The 17,060-nt window shown below is 44.1% G+C and overlaps 2 protein-coding genes across 8 annotated transcripts; one reads left to right on the forward strand and one right to left on the reverse strand.

Annotated features, from left to right (window-relative positions):
• The first annotated feature begins 8,529 nt into the window (after positions 1-8,529).
• LOC136538294 (B3 domain-containing protein Os03g0622200-like) lies at positions 8,530-10,466 on the forward strand. Its single transcript, XM_066530280.1, has 5 exons — positions 8,530-8,565; positions 8,666-8,794; positions 9,093-9,594; positions 9,680-9,930; positions 10,015-10,466. Exons 2-5 carry the CDS (start codon positions 8,669-8,671, stop codon positions 10,291-10,293), a joined length of 1,158 nt encoding a protein of 385 aa, XP_066386377.1. The 5' UTR covers positions 8,530-8,565; positions 8,666-8,668; the 3' UTR covers positions 10,294-10,466.
• Positions 10,467-10,864: 398 nt separating this feature from the next.
• LOC136538295 (uncharacterized) lies at positions 10,865-13,895 on the reverse strand. 7 transcript variants are annotated; one of them, XR_010779282.1, is made up of 5 exons: positions 13,694-13,895; positions 13,513-13,610; positions 12,435-12,503; positions 11,633-11,684; positions 10,865-11,072 (listed from the first exon to the last, which is right to left on the reverse strand). XR_010779282.1 is itself a non-coding variant. In XM_066530283.1 (4 exons), exons 1-3 carry the CDS (start codon positions 13,849-13,851, stop codon positions 11,665-11,667), a joined length of 276 nt encoding a protein of 91 aa, XP_066386380.1. In that variant the 5' UTR covers positions 13,852-13,895; the 3' UTR covers positions 10,865-11,072; positions 11,633-11,664. The 7 variants fall into 7 exon arrangements, 4 of the variants coding, with proteins under 4 accessions (XP_066386380.1, XP_066386379.1, XP_066386381.1 ...); XR_010779280.1 differs by lacking the exon at positions 12,435-12,503 and having other exon boundaries at positions 13,475-13,610; XR_010779281.1 differs by lacking the exon at positions 11,633-11,684 and having other exon boundaries at positions 13,475-13,610.
• Between the last annotated feature and the right edge of the window lie 3,165 nt (positions 13,896-17,060).

Below are 17,060 nucleotides of genomic sequence, written 5' to 3' on the forward strand. Positions count from 1 at the left end.
GGTCACATCGGCTAGCCTAGCCCCTCCCCGCCCCTGATAGCAAGCCAATGCTCACCTTGATGCAACGCAAGGCGATGGGCGGTGAAGTGGTGAACAGAGACATGGTCCTGAGATCCCTCCATGGCGGTGGGCCTCCTACAGCGACAGCGGCCATGTTCCCATGAGCTCAGGCACAACCGAGAAGAAAGGACTAGAGGATGGGCATCAACAACTCACCTAGAACCTACCAGATGTGATGGCTTGACTAGAAATGGGCCGAGTGAGTACGGCCACATGCGCATGGCAAGCACGGCGATGACTGCGGTGGCATGACCACGTCAATGGCGCTGGGTAGGTAGTAGCAGTGCAACTTGGGGTGCGCACAAGGTGGAGGACTATGATGCGAGGCTAGGGGCGCAACCAATTGGACTCGAGAGGACCCGGTGGGTATTGCCCATAGCAACGGCGTCTAAGCCTTTAATAGTGCGACGGCGAGCGCCGACTCCAAATTGGAGCTTGCCAAAGTACGATGCTACATGGTGCAGGGCCGGTTGGCTAGCTGGCTAGAAGACGGAGCCAAACAAGCGTTGAATTGAAAGGATGGGACCTCACCATGCCGGATTGAAGGTGCGGCCAGGGTGGCCCGACAGTAGAGGAAGGAGGGGAAAAAAAGGGAATGGGGTCTGGCTGCTGGCTCGAGCCTTGGCGGGATGTGATGACCGTACCCGAGTAGTCATTGCTAGCCAGTGTAGCCAGGAGAGGGGGCTCACCCATGTGTGGGCGGTGGCAGCATAGCCACACTGTCATGGCACAATTAATAGTGAACGACAAGCGATGACCTCAGCTGGGCCACGTGCACTAAATTGCGATGGCAGCGACGCAAAGGCACAGGCGGATGCGACGGTGACAACGCGGTGTAGCACAGTGATGGAATGGCGGTGGCATAGTGGCACAGGTGGGCACAACACAACACTGTGATGTGGTAATGACCCGACGAGGCAGGCGGCCAAGCAGCAGCGGGCCAGCCAGGGCATTGGGCCCACCAAGCATGGCGGTGCACGGCGCAGGAGTGTACGTGCTCTGGTCGTGCAACATGGCCTGGCATGGCATGGCAGCGGCGATGCGGAGCCAGTGCGACGGTGCTAGGTGGAGCAGAGCCAGCACGAAGCGACACAGATAGCCAATAGAGCATCAATAGTGACATCAGCGGCAGCATGCAACGCAGCAGTAGGGAGGAGCAGCCGCGTGCCTAGGTAGCCAGCCATTGAGACTAGCCGGGCATGGCCAGATACGCGTGCACACATGGCCGACACGCCGTCGACAGTACAGGGGCATGGTGACTGCGTCCACGCGTAGAACTCGGCTCAAAACGTGCCATGCACGCTTTTTAAAGCATCCCACAAACCCAATTCAATGATTCAATTGCTCAACCACCTATTTCATACTCCAGAGGGCATGTTAAGCTACTAAAACAAGCCCTAATACCCCATCACACTTTAACCCGATTATTCTACAAAAATTGTCAAACTTAGTCTTGTCAAACCACTTTTCAAACTTACGAAATCGGCTGTCCTGATCGGATTCGTGTCAAATTCGATTTCCAATCTATTCTATATACTAGCTAGCAAATTCCCTTTGCGACCTCAAGTATTTCATCATCACCTATCCGGTTTGTACTTCTAACTTTACTAAAATTCCGTATATGCGTTCTATAGCATTTTCGCTCAATAAAAAATCACAAACATCATTACTTGATAATTTCATGTGTCACGAACAACTTGCGTTATGCATTTTCGTAGGTCATTTTAATTTATGTAAATTAATTTAAACACTATATTACATACACTATCACATAACCATGATGCTCATGACATGTTTTAGCAAAAGATTTTCAGTGTTAGACCGAGGGTGCTACATATGTGCTGCAGCATCTATCCAAAATGCATCCCAAACCATAGGTAACAAGGATATGTAGTACAAGAAATAATCTAGGTAAAGTCCTTAAAGGTGATTCAATTTAGACACATGCATATGTATGAATTATAAAGTTCATGGGTACAATGGGACTCTATTACACTTGCCTTCCTCAAAGGTTTCCTCCTGGTACAACTGCTGATCACCAACTGGTTCCTCAACAAACTTGTGTTCACCTTCAAAACACATTCCACATCACCATTCAAGCATCCATAACAATCATCACATGCAAACAAATGTACTTCTATTAGAATAGTACATCAAATAGTATAACAGAGAATGAAAAGCTTATAAAACTAATCTACGTACTGCTACGAACACATGAGTGAAAGAATCACTCTAATCAGATTTAAAACACAAAAGTTCTACATAAAATAAGATTCAATGGATTTATGTGAATAAACCGAACTCAAATTTGAATTAAATCTAAATTATAACGTTCACTGGATGGTGCGTCCTATTTTCCAAAAACATAGGGCTAAAATGGAAGAAAATAGGACTAAAAACAAATACATTTAAACTGAGGTTGGACCGTGGGTTGATTTCTCGAAAGTATAGGGGCTAAAGCGCAAAATGTGCATGGTGGGTCACGGTTGACCACGTCGCTGGCTGACTGGGCATGACATGGCACGCGCCGATTGGTGAGGTGCACCACGCGCACGTGGATCGGTGCGCTAGCAGCTGTGAGCCGCGTCGACGGTCCGTGGTGGACCAATTACGACCCCGAAGGGGGTATCATCTAATCGTAGCCGTCCAAAATAGATCAAACAGTGGGAAAAAAGGGTGGATCCCCTGCCGCCTGCACAATGGCTCCGACAAGCCTATCATGGCCGGCGGCAAGCCGAGCACCACAGTGAACGCCGATACGGCATTTCAGGCCACCTTTTTCCAAACCGATAGCGTGGGAGTGATGAGCAAGACCTCGCGAACTCGACTGGACCAAAACAAAGGCAGGGAGCACATCAAGACGATGGCCCGGTGGATGTGGAGCTCGCTGATACGGCAATTCTGTATGCTAGAAATGAAAGTGAAGGCACGGGGATGATGAGGGTTATACCGCGGTCCCGATGGAGGTGTTCTCGATGTTTGGGAGGGCACCACGGGGTTCGGCAATGTGCGATGATAGATGGAGAGAGAAAAGGTCATCGGTGAGCTCGAATTTAGACCAAGCCATGATAAAAACAAGAAAGGAGAGCACCTATGGTCGTGGCGAAGCACCACGAACTCCTAGGCACATTAGCAGCGGTGATCGGGCTCTGAAACAACGAATTTGAGTGTGGCAGTGAAGGCGTGTGAGCGGAGAGTGGAAATGAGAGAGAGGGGCTCGTTGGAGGAATTTATAGGGCGAAAGGGGTGGTAGATGCATGAGTGTTACTACTTGGGGCTTCAAGGTTAGGCATGAAGGCCTCCCCCTTGATGCCGCCATCACTCGGCCTTCAAAGAAGGAAATGAAGATGGCGATGAAGTCCGTCGTGTGATTCCTGGCGCGAGGAAGGAGAAGGGTGGGCGCCGATAGGCAGGACCTAGGCACTAGAGAAGGAGAAGGGAGAGGGGGCGTGGCGCCGTGCAGCTGACGAGCGGGCCTGGCCGCACAGTGAGGGAGAGAGAGCCGGGGTGGAGCGGGCCACTCTAGGCGCCACTCGGGCCACCAAGCAGGCCGGCGCTGCTGGGCCAAGCGAAGCGAGCTAGGCTACGTTCGTGTAAAGGAGAAGGGAAGGGGAGAGCGGTTCGGATGGCCGCCAACGACCCAAGGCCAGATTCTAGGTGCAGGAAAAAAAATAGGCCTAGGCTGTTCTAGTGCTGGACTAAAAAGGAGAAAGAGAGAAAAGTTTAAATGAGAAGCCTTTTTCATTTACGAAGCTTGAAAACTTGATCAAATTTGAATTTAAACCCAACCAACCTATCCCTACACTCAACCAAAATCATATGCTTTGGCATGAATGCAACAAACATGTTTCTAGACCTTATAGTTAATTTTAACTAATCAAGATTTATTATTTTGGCCTAGATTAAAATGCATAGAAAATTATATAAATACTCAAATTAAACACTATTTTAAGAATATAATTTTTAGGGTGTTACAGTATGATAGGAATCATGTAGCATGACATGCTATAGGGCTTACGGTAGAAGTCGAGTGGTGGGCGGTCACTTGCGAGAAATAGGTGATGGTCATATTGTTACTACTATCACATGGGCTTGAGATGCTCGATAATAATTGTAGACCGGGCAAGAAGTGGAAAATGTTTTTTCTAAATGATTGGTGGGTGCCACAAAGCTGGGCTCTGGGCGCCCGTTTTCCCGCCCGTTTGATTAAGGATCGTTCGTTGGTGGCCATTTGACAAGTTTGAAGGTACCAAACACATAGCAGGGGCCTGAGTTATAGTTGACCGTGAAGCTTAGTACTTCCTTATGACCAAGGTGTGCAAAACGTTCACTGGAGTGTTTCTCTGGCCATTCTAGCGGCTGTTTTTGGGAGGGGAATGTCCATGGACCAAACTTATGAGGGGGAAACCCATCGCCGGTTCACGAGATGGGCCTCATAGGGTGGGTTCCCTAGGGTGGTCAGGTTATTTCGGGCCTTGGTCATACGGTTGGAATGGTTGCCTTATACATGCTCTTTTGAGAGAAGTATGGGCATGTGTTTGGGATTGCCTAGTTGAATGTACATTGATTGCAATCGTCGCCCTCCTCGATTGTGGATACCACTTGTCATTTTGCTATCATCGTAGTTAATACAACTGGAATATGGAGATGATGAGGCTTATGTCGAATGATGAAATATATTCTGATTGCTTACCACATGCTTGAAAGTAGTGAAGTGCTTACCTAGAATAGTTAAGTAATAAACTGGATGTGACTGTTAAAACCTTGAATACCAGGATGCACTATTAGTAATGCTTCTATGCAAAACAACTAAATAGCTAGCCAAATAGCCCCTCAATATCCTTGAGAATCGGGAGACTACTCCCACCTAGTCGGGTCAGTGTTGTAGAGTATATTGTGTACTCAGAGTTTTATTCCCCCTATTGCAGGTAACAGGTGGATGCTGGAGCTGAATGTTATGTGTGGATACCTCCTGGTGGGCTCAGTGAGGCTTCCTTTGTTGCCTTGATTGTAGAAGTTTTACTCTTCCATTTCTACTTCCGTTGCAATATTTGAAAATTGTTAACTTCCGCTACTTTTGTGTAAAATGACCTTCTTTCGCCCCTTTTACGAAATCTGTTTGTGATAACTCTGATTTTTATGTAAACTAGTGATGTATGAAATGGTTAATAATATTGTAAGCTTTATTCACTTGTTTATGATCCTAATGAAAACATGGATTTTTGAGTCCTCCCGTGGGGTGTACTCGACAGACTATCGGGTTTAACTTGATCTCTGGTGTACTTAGTGTCAAATGGCTGACAAGTATACTTGTGATTAGGTTAAATTATGTGGTTCTGCCACACTTGTCCCTTCCAGGGGTTGGCCGGGACCGAGGAGTGGTTGCACGGTGCTACGTAGCGTACTGTGGAAGGAGGAGGGAGCGGTCGTGGTCGATCTCCTGTCTTAGTGCGTGGCCCAGGGCCTTTGTAGCTTAGGCGAGCTGCGATTGCTGGGCCTCTGCCAGTTGGGCCATCGTGGGCCGCCCGAGCGGCTAACTAATTGGTGTCCTAAGATACCCCGGGTATCATAACCCCAACAGTAGGAGACTTCACGTGAGGATGTATAGGTAGTGAGGAGTTATATCATAGGAAAAATACATGTACTAGAGAATTAACAGAAGAAATATAGAGAAAAAAGACAAAAGGATAGACCTCGTGAGCGCACATGAGGTTCTATGTTATAGATCTTAGAGCATTTCCGATGTTCTAGTTTAGAGCTAGCTCAATCATTTTTTAATTATTTTGAATAGTGGAAAAGACAAGAGACCATGAACACAAGAGATAGTCTCGTATTTTTAATGATGCATCCCTCTCTCACAGCATGATATTCAAGGTTGCTTGTTGCAGTCTCTCTTCTCCATATTAATTAGCTTAGAGCTAGTGCTAGCTAATACTGTTGAAGACGTCCTTAAGATCTTTAGGCTAGCTCCAATAGTAAATTATGAGGTTGCTCAAAGCACTTTGTTTCATATTATTTAATAAAAGAGAGAAATATTAGCCCTTGATCAAGAGCTATTGTGATACATATATTTCAAAATTATATGAGGATGTCATTTGTCATAAAGGACTATTCATGTAGCTATGTACTTATAAATTGACTTAGGCTCCGTTCGCTCGGAAGAATTTTGGAGAAATCTGAATAAATTTGAAAAAATTTATGAGAGAAAAATACTATTCTAAATAAAAAAAAAGCGGATCAAGTCAAGTTTAAGGGCACGCGCCTCGGAGCTAGCACTGTTAGCAACTTACTTTAATCATCGAAGGTGCCCTAACTTTTCATTTCTACCAACGATCGTACCATTATCATGTTCATTTTTTTCCATAAAGAAATTCTTGGAAAATTGACTAACGAAGGCAACCGAGAAAGAAAATCACAAAACAAAAAGATACAATAGTTTTCGGCTGGTAAGATGCACGGATTTTAAATGATTGAATAGTATTAATAAGCTGAAATAAACCGGAACTCCTTGCGAGAATAGTGTGAGGCATAGGCCATTTTGCTTTGCAGTGTGCTCGTCGGATACCACGCACCTTTTTGTAGTTTCAATGCGTAGCCTCTTGGGGCCCGGGAAAGGAAAACAGTACTAAGGGTGCGTTTAGATTTAAAAAATTTTGGATTTTGGCTCACTGTAGTATTTCGTTTGTATTTGGTAATTAGTGTTTAATTATGGATTAATTAGGTTCAAAAGTTTCGTCTCGCGATTTCTCGACCAACTATGTAATTAGTTTTTTTTTTCGTCTATATTTAGTACTCCATGCATGTGCCGCAAGATTCAATGTGACAGTTACTATACAAAATTTTTTGGCAACTAAACTGGGCCTAACCACTACTCCACATGTCGTTGCTGCCGCTTGCTACTTTACTGCAAATGTCATGTCAAGCATTGATACAAACGCGTACTCTACCTCAGTCCAAAAATAAAAGTGCATCTTATTTTTTAAAAAGTCGAATTATCTCAACTTGTTAAATATATATAAAAATATTAATATTTACGACGACATCAATAAACATTAGATTCATTATGTAATATGTTTTCATATAATATTATTTTATTTAAATTAGTTAAACTTTAAATTTATTAACTCATCAAAAGGTGAGAACGGAAAAAAAAAATTCGATCTGCAGAGGTACGACGGGCCCTCGGTTTTTCATTAAGAAGATCTTCTTATGAAAATTTTCAAACCCCGGCCCCACCCATACACAAAGTTGAGAATTAGAACATACTCCTTCTGTCCCTAAATATCGATCATTTTCGCTTCTTGAGAAACAACTTTGATTAAATATATATTAAAAATATTAATATTTATGGTACATAATTAGTATCATTAGAACGATCTTTGAATCTATTTTTAATAAATTTATTTCGAGATACAAATGTTGCATGAATTTTCTACAAATCGAGTCAAATTTAGAGCACGCACATCAACGACGGTAGTTATTTAGGGACGGAAGAAGTAGATAGTAGGATACAGTTGCCAATTATTGTTTCGCAAATAACTTGAATGTTAAGGCATATCTATATAGTAAGATTTAAACACAATGCAGAAATAACCTCTGCAAATAAAACAAACGCTCAAACTTTATAATTTGATGGAATCGAAATATGCTTTTTCAAACTTTTTATAAAACTTATTGAATGGATTCCAGTGCCTCAAATAATAGCACTTTGATCAAGTTTAATGCACTTTGATAAGACTACTTCTATGTGAACCAGTGATCAAGTTTAATTTATTTGAGAAGTGAGTATTGTTCAGTTGGCTAGATTAATTGTAGACTCGCGCAAGTGAATCTTGCATACTCGTGTTAAGTCTTCAGTCATGATACGTACTTGCAGTTTCAGGTCCCTTTAGAATACGGGATACATTTTTCTTGTGAAAAATTAACTAATTAATTATTGTCAAATTCTTGTAGGATCTCTGAATTTCTCTGTTCCAAAGAGGCTATCAAATGAGAGTCACTTCGTCAATTTCAAGATCTTCTAGTCTAGTGTTTTGGAGGCGTTTATATAGGCAGGGTGTGCTTGTGTGTATTACTAAAGATGAGTTTTATGCATGAGTACGTGAGCATATTTACGTTAAAGGAAACTCAAAATTGGGTTTCACTGGGACATGGCAACTTCATAATTAGAAAAGTTTACGGTCATATAAGGAAAATCATCTCAAACCATATAGGATTCGTTCGCTTCGCTGAAAAAAACCAACCGCCGACTAATTTGATGTAAGAGAAAAATACTATTTAAACTGGAAAAATAAGTTAAAAGGTACATATTATAAGATAAGGCCATAAAGATCATGCGTTTTTCGAAGAAAAGTATTTTCAAATAACTCAACTCGATAGATGTAAACAAATATAAAAGAACTAGTATTTTGGTCGGCCAGCTTTCATCTATTTATTAGCCTCAGAAGTCCCCACAGGAAGTATCTCAATGCTATCTCAACGCCAAGGAAAACTGCAGAACCTGAAGTCTCTGAGCTCCCCTGCTTCCATTCAGCACTTCCCTATCTGCTTTTGTGATCTCACATTTTTCCCTAGCTAATCTCTCTCTGTTCTTCCGGATCTATAGAGTATGAAGAACCTGGACAAGAACTGCAGGATTTGCGTGGAGTGGCAAGAGCATTACTACTGGAACCACATGGCCGACGACAAGAAGCATTTCTTCAAGCCTATGGTCGGGGACTTCACTGAAACCATGGTGAGAAAGCATCTCAAGCTTCCCTTGCATGCGCTAGCTTCTCCCCATCTGTGATTGAATGTGTTACAGGAATCGACTTCTCTGGGTTATTTTGGGCGTGCATGTTGGTATATGCAAAGGAATATTGCTGTCTTCTTCATTTGTGCTGTATTGCTGTACAGAAAATTTCAGCATTCGCATCTCAATAGGATTTCTAGCTTCATGCATTTCCATTGTAATCTTAGCTTAAGCATGATTACTGGGTAAACAAATGAAGAAATGTGTCGCAAACCAAAAAATAAAACTTCTTTTGTTGCAGAGCATACCTGCAAGATTTGCAAATAACTTCAACGGCCACATCTCTGAGGTCATCAGTCTGAAATCCCCAAGTGGCAAGACATGGAGCATCGGAGTAGGCAGTGACACCGATGGAGTAGTCCTCCAGTCTGGCTGGAAGGAGTTCGTCAGCGCTCACAGCATCGGCGAAGGAGACTGCATGCTCTTCAAGTACACCGGAGTGTCCTCCTTCGATGTCCTCGTGTTCGATTCGAGCGGCTGCGAGAAAACATGGCCCCATTTTACCCACAACGGCAGCCATAGCTACGAGAGAATCGAGAGCTCTGCAGGGCTTGAAGGACCGCGGCTTGGCTGCCGTAGATTCAAGGGAGGCCAAGACTGCACCTGCACACCGCAGTCACTGCCAAGCGATGCCGATGACGGTGACGGTGAGGATGAGAATACTCATCTGGAGCTGGAGATTCACAAGAGTACCAGCAGGAGCATCCCCAAACGCTGCAAACGCAAGCTTTACCGTGATATTGGTAAGTGACAGATAGAGTATCAGTATCTGATTGTGTAGAACTTTGCAGTAGCACTGTGAAACGATATGATGTAATGTACCTGCAGAGCAAGTTCATGGTGAAGTAAAAGATGATGACGAAGATGATGCTGAGCTCCACCATGACGGTGGTGAAAGTGAAAGGACTGCCAAGACCGGGTACTACTTCTGCAAGAACGGGCCGGTCAGCGAATACCATCTGACGGAGCAGGCGAGGGAGGAGATCTCAAGCATCCGTGTGCCTGTGGAGACGAGGAACCCGGTGTTCGTGCAGGTGATGCACCCGACCCATCTCCGCAGCACCAAGCCCGGTGTGGTAGTAAGTAACCTCCCTGGCTCCCTTCTGAAAGACATTACTACCAGGCAAAAACTCGACCTGCTGCTTATTCTGTTGGCCTTTCAGGGCATTTCTTCAGAATTCGCGGACAAGTACCTGGGAACAACCTCAAGGGATGTCATCCTTGAGAGAGCCGGCAGCAAGGGGAAGTGGCACGTCCGCTTCAACCGCAACAGGTTCAGCCGTGGCCTCACCGGCCGCGGATGGAGCGAGTTCGTCGCCTACAATGGCCTCCTCTGCCACGACGTCTGCCTCTTCGAGCTCATGATGAATGGCAAGCGGCCGCCGACGGTGACCGTGCACGTCCTGCGCAAGGTGCGCGGCGCCTTTGTCCTGCTGCGCTGAAGCCCTTGCTCCTGCATCCGGCTCATGCTTGCAGCCTATGAAGTCTCTTTCTGTCTCTGCGTTGTGTTGATGTTGTCTGTGTAGTTTGGTTACTGTCTTGGGCTGCTCCTATCTTCTTCTGCTCCTTTGACTTGTCAGTAAATTTTCGTATGTTGCTTTGATTTGTCAGTAACTTCTGGTGGAGTGTTTGATCTAGATAGAAATCTATTGCATTCTGCACAACTGGTTTCATGAGGCCCGTACAAAGGATCGCTTAACTTTCTGGCTCATAAAAAATCTCTTGCGTTGTGCACAACTGGTTTCACGCGCTCGTTCAAGGAACACTTTATCTTTCTGGCTGATAAAGAAAATGTTGAATCGTGCACGACTGGTTTCATGAGTTCGCAGTACGAAGGACCACTACCTTTCTGCCTGATAAAAATCCGTTGCTTGTGCACACTGGTCCTGTTCGTTTGTACCAGCCAGCCAATAGTGTTTTTCTCTCACAACAAACCAGCACCAGCCAGCCCAAAAACAAACCAGCACGAGCACACAGTGGAATCTGATAACACGTCGAGGCCTCATGGGAACAAGGTAAAATGAAACCTTAATTCCAATCGATGCGAAACAGTGAATAGCAGGATAACATAAGATTATTTATATAAGTTGCAGCAAGTATACTGTCCGTTTGCCGACATACGAGGTACTAAGAACTCTGCAAAATGCAGGAAAAAGGACGCAAGCCCGACGAGTTTCCAAATGATGCAACCTCCAAATAATCCTATCCTTGCATTAAGTCCCTGCAAAATAAATCGGACACGGTAAGCCAAACACTAAATTCATACAAAAATTATATCAGAATGCAAAAATAATTATAATATAACAACCGTTCACATACTGGTTCTTCTTTTTAAAAAAAAATCAAACTCATTGAAGGGCATGCTAAGAAAAACAAAAGGAGTTGTATCTCATTCAATATAATCCAGGTATATTGTCAATCTGTAGTGCTACTGTGGGGAGGGTGGACAAGCAGATGTCTCAGAACATAAATATAATGGAAAAAAGGAAAAAGAAGATAGAAGTTCTTAGACTAGATGCAGTATGACATGCAGGACACTACAGACTTCATGGTACAAAAACCTGTACTTAACAGTATTGACCTTGACAGACATGGCAGGATATAGGCTCTTCAAGTTCTGTGATTTTACTTTCAACAAGATATAACTGTTTCTTTTAGCCTCCCAAGTTGTCCCAGACAATCAATTTATTTTAGTTGTTTGCATTCGATGAATGGTTTCTTCATTAGATTAGATACATTAACAAAGTAACAACAAAAATATCTTGCTTTTCACAGAAGCACCTTTTCCATGGTTTAAAACTGCTTCCCAAGCATCATGCATCATCGCCATTTCCTAATAGATCCAGACCACAAAAATCTTCATATCAATCTTATTATTATGAGCTAATGCATGTGGAGACCATTGATACAATAATCACTTGCACATTTTAGTCTTAAAAATTTGACCAGCAACGCAGCACAATAGTATTGGGACAACCAAAACTGTATTTCACACTTGCAGACCATATGAGTATGCAGTTTGGTAACAGAAGATCAGCAAAATCGTATTGCAAGGGCAAATACCTGGACACATAAAATAAGTAGTGAACCATTTATGCAAATATGTGCATAAGTACAAAGGGATTCCCAATATTCTATAAATAATGGATGTGCAGTAGTACTAGCACCGAACCTTAGAGATCGATAAACATAACAATGGGCAAAATCACCAACATCTATAGTGCACCAAGACTATGAAGTTCACTTATAGTTATAGTTGCATACATATTTGTTAAAAATAATAGCACATTTGGGAAAACTTGAAACATCATCAAAACCAGCAGTGCAGCACAGATGTAAGCAGTTTTGTAAAAAAAAAGCATATTTTCTCTAATATCATTTAGAAAACGATTGAACAGGTTTATCTAGAAGTTTGAATACTGCTCAGACCCACTTCAAGCAGTAAAACCAACATACGAGTAGGACACAACCTCAGAATACACTAATCCAATGAAACAACAATCTCTCAAACTCACAAATAATGCATACTATATTCTTCTAATTTCTTAACACAGATAACACACAGGAAAATAAAAGGACCTACATCATCTTATGCAATAGGATACGAATCATTCTGTCTCATCTCTTCATCAACCGTCTTTCCCATTTTGGCCTATCAAATCCCAATTTTGAGTTCTTGTATTAGTTGTCAAACAACTTTACAAAGAACAAAGGAACGAAGGACAAACAACAAACTGCTATGATCAATACAGTCAATGAACAAACAACGGGTAGGGAAGTCAACATAGCTCACGATGTTAGTTAAACAATTAACAACAACACAGCCTTTTATTCCCTAGAAACTTGGGGTACGCTAGAGTTGAAACCGAACATGAGCAAGAGCAACCAACTTGACCAGTTACATAATTAAAATTGATCAAAAGGTTAACAGCTCTAGAAGGGCAAGATATTAATTAAAACAAGTAAAGAACCAATAAGCACTATCTAAATCACTATAACAGAGACATTGTGTGCTTAACCATCCTCCGTCCTGATCAGAAAATTAAAAAAGAGAAGATTTTTTTCATGGCTGTATTTGGGTGTGGGAGCAAAAGCAAAATCCCTATATATTTCTTGTAGAAAGATTTTCCATTTCCCCAATTTGTCATGATGCTGAAATTCACTTCCAATCAACTGGCTCCTAGTGCTGGTAGGTGATAATGCACATTTTTGGCACACAGGTGCTACAGCAACCCATTTGCACCCAAAACCCACCAGGAAAGGTACTCAAACACTCAACGGTCTAGTTCTAATTATTATCATGGAGACATGTACAACATTTCAACAATCAGTCTGAATCAGAACCATGACATAACCATGCAAGAAAATACATTGTTACTAGACATATTCCCAAACTAGTATTCCCTCCATTCCAAATTGGAATGAAGGGACTAGGGAGTATGATTTGGCTGCTGCCCATGACATAGGAGCAATCCTCCCAAGGCACATGCAAATAACCATTGCATAACACGAATTGAACAAATATAAGGATTACAAATCTTGGACGAAATGATCATAGGTACACACGGATACACGGTATCATAAGATGATGAAATCGACATATCATGATGCATGATCACTAACTTGCTAGCGATCCTGACAAGTGCGGCAGAAGAGGGTACCCTGGGAGAGCTCACAGCACGCCCGCACGCTCGTCGCCGAGTGCCCGGTGAGCCTCACCACGACCGCCGCCGGGGACCCCGCCATCGCCGCCAACGGCCTACAAGGATCATAACCAACCAGTCACTCCCCATAAGACCGAATCCCCCCACGACCTAGGAGTCGGGCACCATTTCAATTTACCTCGCGGTCGCGAAGGCGAAGACGGGGACGGAGCGGCGCTGGGAGGCGGGGAGTGGAGCTGCCGAGCGGAGGCGTGAGGCGGCGGAGGAGGAAGAGGATGCGGCGCGGGCACGGACGGCGGCGAAGAGGGAGCGGGAGGCGGCGCCGCGCCAAGCCATGGCCTAGGGTTTCGTCGGAGGAGGGAGTGGATTGCGCAGGCGGATTTGGGCGGTTTAGGGTTTTAGGAAAAAGATACAGTACTGGGCCATGGCCCATGAAAATAAGCCCATATGTCTGGTGAAGTTCCGTTTCCATTAGGTCGGGCCATAACTATTCTGAGGAATGCCAATTGCCAACATTTAGTTTAGGCTATATTTGGTTCCAAAGTATTTTCAGAGTATATTGAATAAATAATTATGATTTTCTAAAATGCTTTGGGTGTTTCAGTGTTTGGAAATAATATACTATGTAGTTTCTAAAACCATGATTTTATCAAAACTGTAGTTTTTATGGACTTTTAGAAATTCCACACATGACCTTCTTTTTTCTAAACCCCGATTGTGTATCTCTTTGGTTTATTAAACCACAGTTTTATAATATTATAATTTAAAACCATATCTTCCAAATAAGCCCTTAGATGTATTTCCTAGGTTTTCAGCCAGTGGCACAAGCGATCTTAGGAAGAACATAACCTAAAGTCCTGTATTGTAATCTTTGTTTTTAAAGGTTGTTTTCAGTTGAGTTATTTGACTTTTGTACCATATCAGTTTTCCTTTACAAATATATATGAGGCACTCCTTTAAGTTTTCTTCATTAAAGTTTCCTACATACATTCACCTAAAACTGAAGTCGAGTTAAACAGTAAGTAACTATCAAGTTGGCCTGCAAATAGCTCACGTAGCTACTTTCCTTATTGCAGCATTTGGTTTTTTTATTTTGAAAATCATTTCCAAATATTTTCTTTATTTGTTTGATTGTAATTTTCTTCTCTCGATGCATGTCTACTATATCCATCAGCATGAACTCCAACCCTAGCTTTGAGCTATTGTCATCTTTCTTGTCTCTTCCATTTTTTCCATTCCTATATATCTGGTGATTTACCACTTGTACATTTAATATATATATATATATATATATATATATATATATATATATATATATATCAGGATTGCAATATTTAATAATAGTTCTTATCTATCTTTGAAATATATGCATGCTACCTTGGTCATGTTGTACATGCTCATACTAGGATGTTCATGTTGCCACTATCATAGTTTTAATTTCTTCTTAATTTGAATATGAATTAGGTCCCTGTAACTATATGTCATTATGGCTGCCCCATGTCGGCCACGGGCGCGGGGACCACTTCTCCTGCCTGCCATAGGATGAGAGGGAGGGAGCGGTGAAGACATCTAGGAGGGGGAGGATCAGAGTGGATGCAGATGATCGTGAAGTGGGTAAGGGCGGTGGATGAGGACGACCCATCATGAGGACCGAGGTGCAAGGGACCTAGCTATGTGACCCACATGGTAGGCCAGCGACACTCTTTATGGGACAAGGTTTGAAGGCTAGAACGATATTTGTGGGACGGAGGCAGTATATCTTTTATCTGAATTCTAATAAATTACGTGATTTTTATATGCAAATCTAAGATATCAAAAGAAATCTGTGGGGGGTATGACCCCGGATACCCACGGCAGACCACATGGGCTGCGCCCTCAGGGGCGGCCCAGCCCACAAGATGAAGCCTTGCGGGGCACAACTCTGGTCGGCGCCTTCTGCAAGACATCTGGAAAATATCCCAAAGATACTACGAGATCTGTTAGGATATGTATGATCCCAAGGTTCCTGTAATCAGTTATTACTTTCCGGTTAGCTCTCAGATCTAACCGACTTGTAAGCCTGCTCCCTAGACTATATAAGGCGGGCAAAGACCCCTCCAAACACATGTAATATCAGACGATAGCTAATACAAATCAACAGACCACAGGAGTAGGGTATTACGTCATACTGACGGCCTGAACCTGTCTAACTCATGTGTCTCTATTGTCTTCTTGTTCTTGATCTCACGCTCCTCTGCCGATCAATCTATCTTCAAGGGATACCCCTCGGAGGACTGCCGATGATATTCTGTCGACAGTTGGCGCGCCAGGTAGGGGCTGTGCGTGCTGTTTCCTTGTCGAACAAGATGGCTTTTTCCACAGGCTCTTCGTTCCTTCCGTAGCCCGGCCAGATCTTCACGGTCGGATCCATCTCGTGGGTCATCAACGCTGACGGAGTCGGAGAGCTCCTTGAGCCAGTGCATATCATTTCTACGCCGACCACCCCCTCGCTTGTAACTATAGATCCGATCTTGGAATCACTTCCGAGGTTGCCTTCATCACCGACCCACCGTCCGCTTCCTCGCTACCAGAGGAGACAGATCAACAATGACGATCTGATCGAATCCATCGATCGAGTCGGTCTGAAGCTCACCGATTGCCTCTCCGTCGCCGAATTGGCCCTAGATACTTTGGTTTAGCACCGACCACCCTCCGATCTAGATCTATCGGAGGCTGCTCAAAAAACTCTAGGAGTTGTGGCTCTGCCCTTCAGGCTCACCAATGTCGCCGTTACTTACCAAGACGCCCTGAGGGGGAAATTCACCGACCAGGTGGGAGATACCCATCCACTCACCGACCAGCTCGCCGTTCAGCCTCCGTCAGCCGTCAACATGCTACATATAGGCCGATGCCCCAGAGCGTCCCTCCAGACCATCCCGAAGGAAAATCCGGGCTCTGAGTCTTAAGGCTCTATGGAGACCCTCGCCGAAACCTTCACCGAGCAGCTCCTTTTCCCACCCTTCTGGGGTGTCGCGATCTTCAATGTCAACGTCGATAGCCCTCCTTGGAACAGCGAAACCAAGGAGGAACACGTCGCTCGTGAGAACTAGAACGTCAACTGTGCGCAGCGCTGAGAAAATGAGGCAGCTATTGCGCGGGCCGAGGCTGCTCAAAATAATCGGCTCAACTCACAAGGAAGGCCACTTCCACTCCACCACGACCTCGACGAAGAGTTTCTCCATGTTGATGGCCACGACGTCTTCAAGACTCCAAGCGTCAATCTGGTAGTGGCCGCCAACGAGCTCGCCTGCCTCCCGCAGATGTCTGAGCTCGTTAAGGTTGCCGCCATGCTTAAAGTGGCACATTGTCAGGTTAATGAGATTTGCGAGGATCAGAGACCTTCATGCTCCACGAGCACAATCCGTAGATCAGCTGCGTCGAGATCCAATCGCCACCCTAGTCAAACCCGTTTCACCGACCAATCACTGCCTCTATAGGGGGGAGCCGGGGGCCATCGCGTCGAACACTGTCAGGTACCTTAAAATGGGGTACCCCGAACGTTTACC

Source organism: Miscanthus floridulus, chromosome 2, assembly GCF_019320115.1.
Source record: "Miscanthus floridulus cultivar M001 chromosome 2, ASM1932011v1, whole genome shotgun sequence".
NCBI classification, from domain to species: domain Eukaryota; kingdom Viridiplantae; phylum Streptophyta; class Magnoliopsida; order Poales; family Poaceae; genus Miscanthus; species Miscanthus floridulus.